Source organism: Tiliqua scincoides, chromosome 16 (assembly GCF_035046505.1).
Source record: "Tiliqua scincoides isolate rTilSci1 chromosome 16, rTilSci1.hap2, whole genome shotgun sequence".
NCBI lineage: Eukaryota > Metazoa > Chordata > Lepidosauria > Squamata > Scincidae > Tiliqua > Tiliqua scincoides.
The window spans coordinates 5,933,194-5,947,974 of NC_089836.1; the positions used below are offsets into that span (position 1 = coordinate 5,933,194).

Genomic DNA, 14,781 nt, shown 5'->3' on the forward strand with positions numbered 1-14,781 from the left:
TCTGACAAGCAGCTCCTGGAATTCCCTCTGAAGGCTGGGGGCCCCATTGCTCTCCTAAGGCCCAATGCAAATATCGGGGGTGCATAGCACTTTCTGCACTTCATGTCAGTGGTGTCACTAGGTGGTGTGGGGGTGCCGACTGCACGAGACAGGGTGACACCACTACTGGCCAAAATTATGAAAATCTTGGTATTTTTGAATACCATCATGTTACATATCATTTGATGGGTAATTTAATACAGGATGCAATGGAACAAATAACACTGAAAAATCTGCAGTCTATCAAATGTTATAGCCAATTAACCAGAAAAAGAAAACACAACTGCTTTCGGTCACAAAAAGTGCATTTCTTTCACTCAGTACCGACCCATGAGATTGACTGTTCCGAGAACCAATGAGGTGTTCTGAGGACACAGCAGGGAGCCAATCAGGTGTGAGTATGAATACGAATGATACTACATACATACTCTTGGATCTAGTATGATATGAGAACTCCTGGATTCAGCTGTGTGTCATCATGTTGGCTGCTGGTCTTTTGTTGGGTACTGATTTGGCTGGGTGACCTGGACCATTGTGTATTCTAATAAATATATCAATAAAGTGAATGGGAGGGACACCAACCCCACTTCATTTAAAAGATCTGAGTCGGACGGTCCGAATCCGAATTTTGTTAAAAAGACGAACAGGACGCTGAAGGGAAATGAGGGCGCTATTTCAAATCAATGTGTTCTCCCCAGGGAGCATTGACAGGACATTAAAAGGGGAAGGGGGGAGAGATCTCTCCATCAAGTTCAATTCCCACTGAGAATGTCCATGGACAATTAGAGCCAATTAAGGGGAGGCAGAGAATGACAAGTGTTTGGGCCGGGAATGGGGAACGGACGGGCATCAGGGAGAGAGTCAATGGCGCAATCCAATTTCCCGGCCACTAAATGCAATTAAACGGTATCACTTACCCAGTTTTGCCCAGGAGGGCCAGCATATAAATGGAAGAAGCCAAGTGCTCCCTCGGCTTGTCTCAATTCAAGGATGCAAACCGCAGGGAAGCGGAGGATGAGACCCTCCTGTCCAACGCTCAAGCTCCGCGAAGCGGCATCCATGTATTTCACCCTGCTGGCGGTCTTCTTGGTCATCTTAGTGGCCGCCCTGCAAGGCACCGATCGGAGGGAGGACGACTTTCCGTACAAGGTGCCCCTGGATCCGCGTGGCCTCTTGGAGCTCTCGTGGAACGTCAGCTACCACCTGGAAGAAGTGCACTTCCAAATCTTGGCAAAGGAGCTGAAATACGGGTTCCTTTTCGGCATGTCGGACCGTGGCGGCTTTGACAACGCCGACCTGGCCGTCCTCTGGAGCGACGGGCTCCAGTCCTATTTTGCGGTAAGTCATGCAGGAACTGGAAAAGGTGCAGAAGAGGGTGACCAAAATGATGAATGGGCTGGGGCACCTCCCTGGTGAGGAAAGGCTACAGTGTTCGGGGCTCTTCGGTCTAGGAAAGGTCTGCAGTTCACAGCCAAGGTCTGTAGAATCTTAGATTTAAATTCAATTCTAGTTTAATCTAGGAAAAAGGCACCGGGGGGGGGGGGGGACATAAATGAAATGTACAATATTATGCATGGGAAGGATGCAGTGGATAGAGGGGTGTTCTTTTCCCTCTCACACAACACCAGAACTAGGAGACAGCCACTAAAACTGAGTGTTGGGAGAGTTAGGACAGACGAAAGGAAAGGGATCTTGATAATACAATATTTTTTAGGGAAGGGGAGGGTCCCATATAACATAAGAAGAGCTCTGCTAGATCAGGCTAAAGGCCCATCTAGTTCAGCTTCCTGTATCTCACAGCGGCCCACCAAATGCCCCAGGGAGCACACAAGACAACAAGATACCTGCATCCTGGTGCCCTCTCTTGAGCCTGGCATTCTGAGGTTAGCCTATTTCTCTAACCAGGAGGTTGCACACACCCATCACGGCTTGTCACCTGCAATGGACTTTTACTCCAACCATCTGTCTAATCCCCTTTGAAAGGCATCCAGGCCAGATGCCATCACCACATCCTGTGACAAGCAGTTCCACAGATTAAGGACACGCTGGATCAAGAAATATTCCCCTCCCATCCAAATGTCCACGGGTCCTTGGACCTTCTCCTTGGACCTAGGTCGAGGTGAAATAAGGTGACAGCGAACCACTCTGGCTAAATAGCAAAAGGAGATGGAGCCTTTGGAGGTCCAAAAGGTCAGCCGTTGGAGACCCCATGAGCACCTCTAATCCCCCTCTCCCCCAAGGAGTGCCAGTTGTCAATCTCGACATGTACGGGGAAGGATCAGTGTCTGTTGCAATGGGCAACCCCATTTGATTCCTGCCTTCCCCGTGTAACTGACTGTACATCACCTTGTATTGTATTTCCCCCACCTCAAATAATTACTATCATGCTTCCTCTTGATGGGGGCTCCTCGCGGCCTTCCATCCAGGGGACTAAGTAGATCTGGCAAATCAGGACTCTGCTCTTGTCAGAAAAAAAATAGGACAGAGAGAGAGAGAGAGAGAGAGAGAGAGAGAGAGAGAGAGAGATTTGGAATTAACACTCCCTCTAGGAATGACATGTCTCTAAGCCAAAAGCTTAGACATGTGAGCTTGTTTCCAATTTCTACCATACAAGATGGGGAATAAAATCTACCCAGTGGTATATCTACTCCCCAGTCGAGCTTTCTGGCGAGCGACACCCCTTGCACAAGGCCTCCGCTACGATTTGCAGAGGTAGAGGCCCTGGTGTAATTAAAAGAGAGCTAAAGAGGCCTTCCAAAACCCATCTCTGGGCTGACTTTCCCAATTAATTACCTGCTAATCACAGGCACATAATGGACTTGGATGTCAGTTGCATTGAGCAGCAAAGCTTCTAAAAAAGGTGTGTAATTGGCAGTCTTCTTAGACCTGCTCATTCTCTCTCTCTCTCTCTGTAAGGAACAGAATTAAAAAGTGAAGCTTTCAGTTAAATGTTAGGACTTCCATGTCTCACTAGCAAGTTGCACCTTTTCAATCTAACCCCTGAAGCAACACCCTTAGGGCAGGGCCGGCGTGAAGCCAATTGCACCATGTGCCTAAGGACCGCCCCATGCTACGGTCATCTATTCTAGTCTTGTCAAATACACACAACACATTGCAGTGGACATTTTGAATTTTTCTTCTCCCTAGACAAAAAAAATTAAATCACTATTTTTGGCTACATCATTTCACAGTTGCTAAGACCAGTATTTTTTTCCAAGCCAATTTACATGCTGTGGGTTTTACTTATAAGCCTACAGGTGCTTAGATCCATTTGGTCCAGTAAGTCACATGCACTGTTAAAGCGCGCGTCTTGATGGTTTCCCACTCTACCATAAAGTCTCTACTGTAAGAAATTTTACCTCCCTAAGATTCGGCAGACCTTGGCTGTGAATCTGGGGCCCTGCCAAAAATTTTTGCAATTGGACCCCCTAGCTCCTAAGGCTAGGAGCTTCCCGTTCCTTCTCCTGTGGAAGCTCCCCTTTGGAGGAGAAGGAAAGCGGGGTGCAAAACTCCTAGCACCGCCTCCAAAAGTAGGGCGGAGTCTGAGGGACAGTCACGTACCCCCCTTGACGAAGCACCTGGGGAAGCTGCCCTGCAGGCTCCGCCCTAGTTACACCTCTGATTACACCCCTCTTGACTTCTCCAACTTGAAACACAAAAGGAGCTCTGCATACAAAAGAGAGCTTTTTTACTGTTACGTCTATTTTTAAGTCAAGTTCCTGGATATCAATTAATGCTCCCAGCAAAGCTAAACAAATCCCAGCATTTGCATTGAAAACGGCGGCATCTGGGAGGGTGCCTCTATTGTCTTTTACACCCTCACTGTATGCTTAAGAAGAATGTATGCCACAGAAAAAGCAAGGGGGGAGAAGGGGGGGGAGAGAGAGAGAACACGAAGATGTGCTTATGCAACTGGCTGGGAAAATGAGTTGGGAAGCATCTCAGATCTTAGCTGGACATGCTCAGAGGCTGCCAAGTTTCTATTCCCCCAAGGCCTGGACACATCTCTGGGCTTGCCCACGAGTCCCTGAGGCCGTCAAAAAACCCCCGCCGAGGGTGTTCGTTGAACTCCAAGCAAGCGCTAATTGGTGTCCAAGATTTCGACAGAAATAGACGACACTTGAAACCTGTCTAATTTTAGCCCAACCAACCTTATGAGTCACTTTTGAACTTTCAGGGCGAAGCGGAGATTCTTTTTTTTCCCCTTCCCTTCCAAACCTGTAATGGGATCGTCATCTCTCCAAACCGAGTGGAGAGGAGCGGGTCCATGGCCCGCTGCAAACAGAGGAACAGATTTTGCGGCGGGATCTCCGTGCTTGTGGATGATGCCCAGTGGTTGAAAATGGGCAGGGGTCCTATGGAGGTCTGAACCGAAATGTTCACGAGAGAGAGAGATCATGTGACTCACCAAGAACGCCCAAAAGGGAGAGTGTTGCTTGTATCTATAATCACACCAATAAACAATTGAAAAATAATTTTCAGAGAAATAAGTTTTCTCCTTGGAAAAGATATTTAAACATCTTAGGGTGGCCTCTCGGATACCCCCCCTATAGCCAGGCACCCAAAGCCTGGGCCCCCCAGCTACCTGCTTCGAATGCCACAGGTCACCATTTTGCACCACCTTCACCTCCCCAACCTGCTGTTTTGTGCTGGTAACAGAACGATTCCCAGAAGCCTAAAACCTGCCCTCAACCTAGATAAGAGCATTCTCGGCTGTAACATATAGTGGATTTTTCTTCTCTTCAGGATGCCTGGAGTGATCAGGAAGGGCAGCTGCACATGGACTCCCAACAGGACTACAAACTCATCGGCGCCCAGAAAGCCACCGAGGGGCTCTATCTGCTCTTCAAGAGGTCATTTGGAACCTGCGACCCAAAGGACTACTTCATAGAGGTATCACTGCCCTACCTCCTGCAGGTTGATGTTTATTGAGCCCAGCTACCTGGATGGCCAGGTAATGGCCAAAACCAGCCAGGTCAAACACTTGGCGAAGGCCCCGCCTGGCCGGCCTATCATTTGAAGTCTAATGGCAGCCACTGTGCAGGCAATGGGGAGGTTGGGACTGCGCCGGTCCATCCATGAGGCCAACTGAAGCCGTTGTCTAAGGCAGCAGATTAGATGGGGCACCCGTCTGCGTACTTGCCTCCATTGCTGCTCCTCCTCCTCTTCCCACTCTCTGGATTGGAAAAGCAAGAGGGGGAGAGAGAGGAAGAGGATTCTAGGGGAGTAGAGTGCTGAGATAGGGCATTGAGGAATGGTGGGGGGCCGACTCGCGCATCATCAGGTTAAGGGGAGTAACATTTGATATGTGTGAGAAGAGAGACACTCTTGCCCGCTTCTCTACTCTCCCCCTTCTCTTCCTTGTTGAGTCCAGGGAGTGTGGGAAAGATAAGCAGGCAGTAGGTTCGTCCTAGCAATACAGACCTGAGATACCTGCCTGATGAACCATGGCTAAGCGAAACCGCAAATAGTGGATACAGGGGGACTCTGTATTCCTGGTTCAAGCCCCTGGCATTTTCCTCAGAAGTGGGATCAGCCGGCATGTCACCCTGACCGACGTGCTCTCTGCCCTTCGTTCCAGGACGGCACCGTGCACCTTCTCTACGGCATCCTGGAGAGACCGGTTCCTTCCCTCCAGGCGATCAACGTTTCCACGCTCCGTTGGAAGGGCTTCCAAAGGGTGCAGCTGCTGAAACCCAAGGTCCGCATCCCCGACATGCCCAGCGACACGATGACCATGGAGATCCGGGCCCCCAACGTGGACATCCCCAACCAGGAGACAACGTACTGGTGCTACATCACCGAACTTCCCGACGGCTTTGCAAAGCACCACATTATCAAGGTGGGTCGGGACAAAGCACGACAAAGCCCGCGGCATCACTATGCGCCACCAGCACATAGTCTGGGCGTTTGCTTCAATCCCTCTCTTGCTTTCTCTCCACATATTCACCCAGTGGCCACGTCCGTTTGCTTTGGTGAAATTAATTCTCTCTTATAACACAACTAGAAAGCACCTATTCATTATTGTGACTGCATCTCTCTCTCCCCCCCCCCCCCATTCTTGGTCCATTGCTCTCCTGATCAATTCTCTCACTGTTACCATCATGTTGCTTTCCTTTCTGCCCTCTATACTGGCTCCCCTTTCCTTCTCCTCTTCTCCCATCTCCATTTCAATTGCTCCGGTTCACACTTCACATCTCTAATGTCTCTGTGCATCAGCCCCTCCTTGTCTATTGCCTCCCCTGACTGTCTCCCCATAGACAGGGGCCAGCCCATGGCCTTCTGATGCCTTGATAAGTACAGTCGTCCCTCCTTATCCGCAGACTCCAGTATCCGCAGGTGCCAAGCCCACAGCTGGAGGGCCTCACAGGGCTCAAATGTCCCCTGAAATCAAAATAAAACAACCCCAAGAACCGGAGGCGACCAAAATAATTTGGGAACAGTGAAAAAAGGCAAAACCAAGAGTCTCATATATACATTGAGTCTGGAATGCCTACACTGGATGGGGGACAGGCAGGCTATCAATATTTTAGAATAACTAAAAATATTATTCTTCATTATTGTCATTGGACACCTATGTATTATGGAAAGAGTGTGGTCTTTGTGATGCTCCAGTTAATTACTGATCACTCTTTCGTGGACTCAGGCTATTGAGAAAGCCGGACGGACGGACGGACGGGGGATGGGATTCATCTGTCCATTTGCACCAATTATTGCAAAGCTCTCCCCCCTTCCATTCTCTCAATAATCATTGCAGCAATTGTGCGCTTTCTTCCATTCCCAGCACGAGCGACCTCAGCACCGAAAGGATGAGAGCGAAACCTGAGTCGTGAGCTCCTGACGGGGAAAGTCAATCAGCAAAGAGGGCAATTCCAGCAGAAATCCCTGAGTCATCAGCTGTAGGGAACAGTTAGACCCTGTCGCCTGGCCTGTTGGAAATGGGGGGAGAACCAAAGTGGTGACTCAGCAGATATCAAAGTCACAACCGCTGCCCCCGCAGGACAACCCCTCCCAACTCCAGAAAAAGTTCTGTTGAGCTCAGTGGGAAAAGGTCACGGCCCAGAGCAAGTTTGGACCCCAGGGATGTGAAATTAGCCATCCTGGTTTTGCGTAAGCCAGATCCTGGAGGTCATTAATGTTGCTTATTTGCTTACCAGGGCAAAATAATTAAAATAATTCGGAACCCCCCCCCCCCTTTTTGGGTCTTTGCAGTACGAACCAGAGATTACCAAGGGGAACGAGGCGCTTGTCCACCACATGGAGGTCTTCCAGTGTGCTGCGCAATTTGAAACCCTCCCGCACTACAACGGGCCTTGCGACTCGAAGATGAAACCGGAGCGCTTGAACTACTGCAGGCACGTGCTGGCTGCCTGGGCGATGGGTGCGCAGGTGCGTCAGCCAAAGCGGCAGTTGGCAAACTGGAGTTTTGTTCGTTGCTTTCTAGAACAACGTACGGTGGCGTTCAACCATTTTTGTGCCGCAACCTCAATAAATAAAGCATGAGGGGAGGCACTGTAGATCCTGCCCCCCTCTCTGAGCCCGATACACCCATCCCCACCTCTGCAGAGATACTTACCTGGGTACCTGAATGCCCATCAGAGAAGTAGCATGGAGCAAACTGGGGGACTTTGCTCACCTATGGGGGGAGTTATCACCTCCTAATGTCAGATCATTGCTGCTTTCCTATTGGGGGACATGCCATAACCCATCCTATGAGCTCTTTTCTGCCTCTCTCCTTCCAGGCATTTTACTACCCTGAAGAAGCTGGACTTGTGTTCGGCGGCCCAGGTTCTTCCCGATACTTGCGCCTGGAAGTCCACTACCACAATCCCCTGAAACTCAAAGGTAGGACACAACTCTGCGGGGCTGTCACGGTCAGTTCTGATGTGCAGGAGCCCTCGGTGATGTCCCCGCAGCCTAACATAACCACGCCAAGGGCACACTTCGGAATGCCAAATACATCCAGCTCCAGCCATCACCGTTCTACCCCTGTGCCATCTTCCGACCCGGGAGCAACCTCTGCCTTTTCAAGAGGCAGGATGGAGAGGGAGATGGCCAGAAAAGGAGGGGGTTGAAGCGCTTCCCTTGGAAACATCACCACCCCCAGCTCCAAAACAATGGAGAGAGGCCAGCTGGGATGGCTCCTGTTCTCCTAGTTCACGATATTCAGCTGGTACAACATTTCGCTTCCCCTGTTGAATTTCTGACTGCTAAGCAGGTGTGCCTGACCCCCCAAAAAAGCAGCAACCTTAGGAATGAAGTTTGCTTCAATCTCTATGTAGGAAGAGTGCCCCCACCCCACAAAGGAAACCACTGCCTGTTGGAAGAAGGGGCCTCCTGTGCATCTCTCCAACCCCATGCGCTATCCATGTTCTCTAATGCGACTTAGACCAGCAGCAGTGGGAACTTCAAGTGGTTCTTTCAAAATATTGTGCCCGGGGCTGGCTCTCCAGGGTGTCACTGCAGTTTGACAGCAGCCGGCCGGCTTCTGAAAAAGTATGTGTGGGGGGGGAGACGGAGACACACACACGAAATGCAAAGCGGCAGAATTTACATAAACGCAGACTTGTTTGCTTTCCTTGCTTCTGGGAGAGTATTTTTAGCCCACTGGCGCATATGTGCTGTTCTTCAATCATCTCACACTCCAAGTGTTGGGAACCAACTGGGCTAAAAATAATGGGGGTTAGTTCTTCCCTTTTAACCAATAACACCTCCCCAGTTATTCTTATCCGATCGAGGGGCCCAACCTGGAGACAGAGGCTTAAAAATAGTTAAGACGCCTGCGCTCAGTCTAAGTAAATTTGGTCTTTCCCTGATCGAGCCCAGTGGCAAGTTCTGGTCTTTCTTCGACACCAGGAATCACCCTTCCTGTACTTGGGTGTCTGATTTCTCTTCCCCAAGGGCAAATTTTGGCATTTGTGTCTGCTGAATTGAAGGGCACCACTCCTGCCCTTTGCAGTGGCGCTTGTTCAAGATTGGGCCTTGGGATCTTGGCAAAACTCTCCTCACTATGGCTAGCTTTCAAACCCTTCTCCCGATTGGTTTGCAAATTACCAGGATCGAGAGGGGCAGCCACGTTTCAAGCTGGCTAGCGGCCCAATTCTACCTAAAGCCCAGCTCGGCAATGAAGTGGCACCAGCTACACTGCATCCTGGATTTGGGGATGCTAAAGGGTAAGGGGACATTTGTTCCCCTTGCTCCTGGGTTACCCCAGGCAGCCACAATGGGCCAACATGCACCAGCTATAGGTGCAAGTCTGTGTTAAGAACATAAGAACACCAGAATAGTTCCTCTGGATCAGACCAACGGTCCATCCAGCTTCCTGTATCTCACAGTGGTCCACCAAATGACTCAGGAAGCCACAAAAGATAACACACCTGCATCCTGTTGCCACCCCTTTTGCACCTGGCATTCTAGCATGCGTGGGAAGGTGTTCCGCCGACACGCCTGGGCCTTGCACTGTCACAAAGCCCTTCACGGTGCTTTTCTGACCATGTGCACTGCTGGAATGTTAGGATTGGGCCGTGTGGAAGCCTCGGCACAGCATCTTTCACGAGGATCTGCTACTAATTACAGCCTTGGGCAGGGAAAGATGTAACATCACCCAGCTCAACTTGCACACCGCATAGACCTGTAAATCCCCAGACTGGCTCGCATTTGTCGCCTGTGGGTATCTCTTTTTTTTTTAAAGACTCAAATTAAAAAGACGTCCCCATCCAAAGTTTGCAGCTGGTTGTCACATAGCCAAGAGTAAGGATCTCCCAGAGATGTCATTTCTGGTTGGAGATGAGGGTGTCATGTGTGTGAAGGGGGCTGTTTTTCTGGGATAGGTAGATATGAAGGAACACAGACTATAACATATGCTCCAGCTATCCCTGCTAAGAGATGCTAATTAACAAAAGCAATCAGCATCTACAGTGTACCCCCAGCATCCATGGATAACGAGGAAAGGCCTCTTCAGCTTCTCGTGAAACCTGAAGCGGCCATGGATTCCCGTGTCGGCAGGGATCCTGGAACTGATCAATGTATACCTTTTCCCACTCTAGGCCGCCAAGATTCCTCGGGGATCCGGCTCTACTACACCGCCTCTCTCCGCCCGTACAATGCTGGTATAATGGAGCTGGGCTTGGTATACACACCGGTGATGGCTATCCCGCCGGACGAAAGCCATTTCCACCTGACAGGGTACTGTACCGATAAATGCACCCAGGTGGTGAGTATGTTCAGCGCAAGGAATCTACACTCATTCACCTCTCCGGAGCACGTTCACACACGTTAATCTCCATTTGCAGCAATGGGGGACGGGACATGTATGTGTGAAACAGACACTCTCGTATAGCGTGGTGCCATCCACACAATACCACATGCTGATTACCGGTACTTGTTCAGCTGTGCACTGTTGAACATGCTGGTCCAGGTTGCGCAAATTTTAATTGTCCTGTCCGTATGCGCATGCTTGCTCAGGATCTCTGCATCTAAAAGGGTTTGATTTGGATCCACCCTAATATTCTGGATTAATTTCGCTTTAGGGATGTGCGTGTTAGTGGCAACCTGACCTTTAAGGAAGCTCATTGGGAGATACAAAATGAAAAGCCACCATGAGTTCAGAAACCAAGTGGGAGATCCTAGATTCAAATCTCACATTGGTCATAGGTGACTTCAGACAAGTCATTCTCCCTTAGTCTCAGTGTTTCCACCTGCCCCATGGGAATAAAAAAAATTCAGTGTACCTCCAGTATCCGTGGATCCGGACCCCACAGATATGATTCATCGCAGATGCTGTGGACATCTTCCAGTGGTTTCCTGAGGCTTCCAGAAATTTATGTTTTTCACTGGTCAAAATAAAATTGCAAGCTACGCTTAGACATGCAACCATTTTTGACTTTCAGTTGTGGTCTGGTCCTTAACCAGACGAAACAGCAAGGTATTGCTGTAATATTATTTCAGGTCTAGCTATATATTTCTAAAGCATCTACACTGGTGCATCCGGTGGGGTATCTAGGGAAAACGCTGTCCCTGTTCAAACAGTGAAGGGGAGGTCATGGGGTGGGAAGCCAGCTCTGTCCATCTCACCAAGTGAATTTATTCAGCAAGCTGCACAGATGTCCCCACTTGCCATACCCTAGATATGCCACTGGGTGCATCTCTAGAGCTTTCATTAATTCAGGCTATCAGATCTTGAACATGAATGTGCGCATGTCATTTCCTCCCTCTGCACTCAACTCTCAGGCTTTACCCCCTGCCGGAATCCACATCTTTGCTTCCCAACTTCACACCCACCTGAGCGGGAGGCGCGTGATGACGGTGTTATCGAGAGACGGCAGAGAGCGGGAAATCGTCAACGTCGACAACCATTACAGTCCTCACTTCCAGGTGTGCCATTTTCCTTCCTGCGATCAACAGATGCAATTTGTTTTTGAGGATGCTCATACTATCTCCCATAACACTGGTTCCTTTCACGCCGATTTGTTACTGTGAGCTTTGCCCTGGCATGATTGACAGCACAGGTACCTGCATCCGGGTGCCCTCCCTTGCACCTGGCATTCAGAGGTAGCCTACTTCTACCAGGAGATTGCATATACCCATCATGGCTTGGCACCTGTGATGGACTTGTCCTCCAGCCACCTAAATGTCCAATTCCCTTTACAAGGCATCTAGGCCTTCAGGTGCCATCACCACATCCTATGGCAAGGAGTTCCACAGACTAATTACACGCTGTCTCATCTTTGCTCTGAGACAAATGCATTACAGACCTATTTTGCACGTTCTTCAGAAGCCATCACCCGCCCATTCATTCGTGCCCTATGGCAGAAATGTCTCCTACCTTCCTGTTCCTTTGCTACACTCCCCTTTTAACCCTTTACGCTCACCAAGGCCTTCCTCTCTGGTTTCCTTGTAGGAGATCCGCATGTTGAAGAAGGTGGTGACCGTTTTGCCAGTAAGTTCTCCGTATGCTCGTGGCAAGGGTACCTGTAAAGCGCTCGGCAAACTCCGACCTCGCTAACAAGTATGACTTAATAATAATATTTTACCGAGTTCTGTCATAACCAGTGAAGATCTCAGTGTAGGAGATTTGTTTTTTAACACCTATGTGGTAGGTCTGGGTCAGCCAGTTCTCTCCTTGCATGCTGTCTTGGGGGGGGGGAAGAGTCTTGTTGGAAACCTACCACCCTACCACGTGTTAACAAAATGCTTGTCCATAAACAGGGCGATGTTCTGACAACCACTTGCACATACAACACAGAGGACAGGACTCAAGCAACCGTGGTAACTATTTCTGCATGCCGGTGAATATCTGTGGGTTGTAATGGAATGCGCCTTTCCAGCAGGAAGGCAGAACTTAGCAGGAGGGTTGGATCTAGTGTGCGCCTCTTCTCCCCCTGGCAGGGCGGCTTTGGCATCCTGGAAGAGATGTGCGTGAACTACATCCACTACTACCCCCAGACGTCGCTGGAGCTCTGCAAGAGCGCTGTAGATCTGGGCTACCTGCGTCGTTATTTTAACCTGGTGAACAGGTAATGCGTCACCTTGTGACAACCACAGGTGGCTGGGGTGTTGAGTCCAAAAGGGTTCTCTCGTGTCTGTGGTTTCTGGATCTGTGGAGGGAGGCCTGGAACAGATCCCCCATGGATATGGGAGGATGCCTTTAATTGTGGGATTTTGAGGGTCAGACAAAGCTGTGGTATGGATTGGCTCTGGCCTGTGGACTCCTGAGGTGGCCACTCTTGACATTTCTCCTTCCGATAGGTTTAACGACGAGGAAGTCTGCACGTGCCCAGAGGCTTCTGTTACGCAGCAATTTTCTTCCGTCCCTTGGAATTCCTTTAACAGAGAGGTCCTGAAGTCCCTCTATGACTTTGCTCCAATCTCGATGCACTGCAACAAATCGACAGCCATCCGATTTCCGGTGTGTACGGTGTGAGCAGGAACGGAAAATAACATGGCTGCCCAATCTAGGTTTGCCAGGAGCCTTTGGATCGGCTGAGCTTGGTTTGCGTCTGGCCAAGCTCAAGATCACCAAGGCCCTAAAGACACTTTGCTTGGTTCTTTGATGCAAAAATCTCTCCCCCCAAAGACAAGGCGTTCAGAACACTAATGGTTAGGATTGTGCCCTATGTAAACTAAAAATTTACAAGAAGTTTAAAAATTTATTTAAACTAAAGAAGAGCCTTCCTAACTCTCCCAAGCAGTGGGAATAAAAAAAAAATAATTCCCCAAGCATCCCAAAGACTGCAATCCTATCCACACTTACCTAGGAGTAAGCCCCATTGACTATCACTGTTAAAAGCATAGACATAGTAGCCTGTTCAAAGTACAGAACTGACACACTTCCCCAAATGAAGTCACATACTATGGTTAGCATCAAGTCTAATGTGTTAAAAATAAAATGTACCTTGAAATGAATGGGGACCCACCTGAAATTGGCTCATGGACCATCTAGTGGGTCCTGACCCTCCTTTGACAAACACTGCCCTAGAGGGCTCCAAGGAAGCTGTTCTCAGCCCAGAGGGAATGCCATGAAGCATTCTCTGATTTTAAGTCTTGGGCCAGTCAGTAAACAATACGGTACTGGGAGATTAATTATCTAAGAATAAGGCAATTTCATACCTTTGTGTGATGATGGTGATGTCACACCTCTGCCCGATGATGTCACACCTCTGCCAGATGATATCACAGTTACTGTGCATGATGTAAACAGTGACTTGGCCGTATAGCTGAATGACACAAGACCACTTTCTTCTTGCAGGGCAAATGGGAGAAGCAGCCATTACCAACCATCACTGAGGTTCTACGGGAGACTCGCCCCCACTGCGAGCGCGGCCCGGGTCACCCCCCCATCTCACCCACTCTTGTTAACCTCGACAGGTCGGCAACCAAATGAGGGGCAGGCTTCACTGGATTGAGGACCAAACCGAACAGGACACGTATCACACCATTTGGCTTTGGGGATCAGCTGGGGGGGGGCACAATTCAGACTGTGGTGTGGAGGAGGACTTTAAGCCTTCTCCCCTCTCCTTGTGGTTCCAATCCAAACTGAGGCTTCCCCAGGCTTGCTCTCGGCCTCTGGGGGGAGTACATCACAGGAACCCATTGTTTCTGTGCACACACCATTGACACTGTCCAAACTGGTGCATTTTTGTAAATAAATGTATTATTACAAAGACCTCAGCCACCTGAGATGCGCGCTCTCTCTCTCTCTCTCCAGGAGAAACTATCAAGTCTGCCCACAGTTTGGGGGGGGGACGGGACAATATTCTTATTATTTTTCACATTTTTTTACTGCTTTTCCTCCAAGGAGCTCAGGGGGGTATACACGGTTCCTCCCCTGCTTTCATCCTCACAAAATAGTGTGCGCCACTATCGCACACCACCACATCGCATGCCTCTTGAGGTGCCAAAGGGCATCCAGGCCACAGAATTTCAGTGGCTATTGATGAAGAATTCAAAATTACCTAGATGCCATTTTTAAAAGTTTGTCTTTGCACAGAAGACTTGCAGCCGTACAAGTTGCCCAGAAAGCTGTGAGGAGCACCAGTTCTGTAGTAGATCTTACTGTTCCTTAAAGAGGTCTCTAAAGACCAGCCAACCCCTTTTCATTTACAGGGGCAGCTTGGTATCCATGGAGGTTCAGCTCCAGAGCCATCTGTGGATACCAAATTCCACGGATCTTGAAATCCATGGCGGGGGCCTGCGCTGGCAAACTGAAAGTGCCTTCTGGTCACATGCAAGAGGACTTCAGCG

The 14,781-nt window shown here is 49.4% G+C and overlaps 1 protein-coding gene across 1 annotated transcript; it reads left to right on the forward strand.

Annotated features, from left to right (window-relative positions):
- The first annotated feature begins 1,038 nt into the window (after window positions 1–1,038).
- DBH (dopamine beta-hydroxylase) lies at window positions 1,039–13,959 on the forward strand. Its single transcript, XM_066610774.1, has 12 exons — window positions 1,039–1,377; window positions 4,786–4,932; window positions 5,621–5,881; window positions 7,252–7,428; window positions 7,782–7,884; window positions 10,086–10,252; window positions 11,269–11,412; window positions 11,939–11,977; window positions 12,247–12,306; window positions 12,427–12,554; window positions 12,787–12,946; window positions 13,787–13,959. Exons 1-12 carry the CDS (start codon window positions 1,054–1,056, stop codon window positions 13,919–13,921), a joined length of 1,845 nt encoding a protein of 614 aa, XP_066466871.1. The 5' UTR covers window positions 1,039–1,053; the 3' UTR covers window positions 13,922–13,959.
- The last annotated feature ends 822 nt before the right edge of the window (window positions 13,960–14,781 follow it).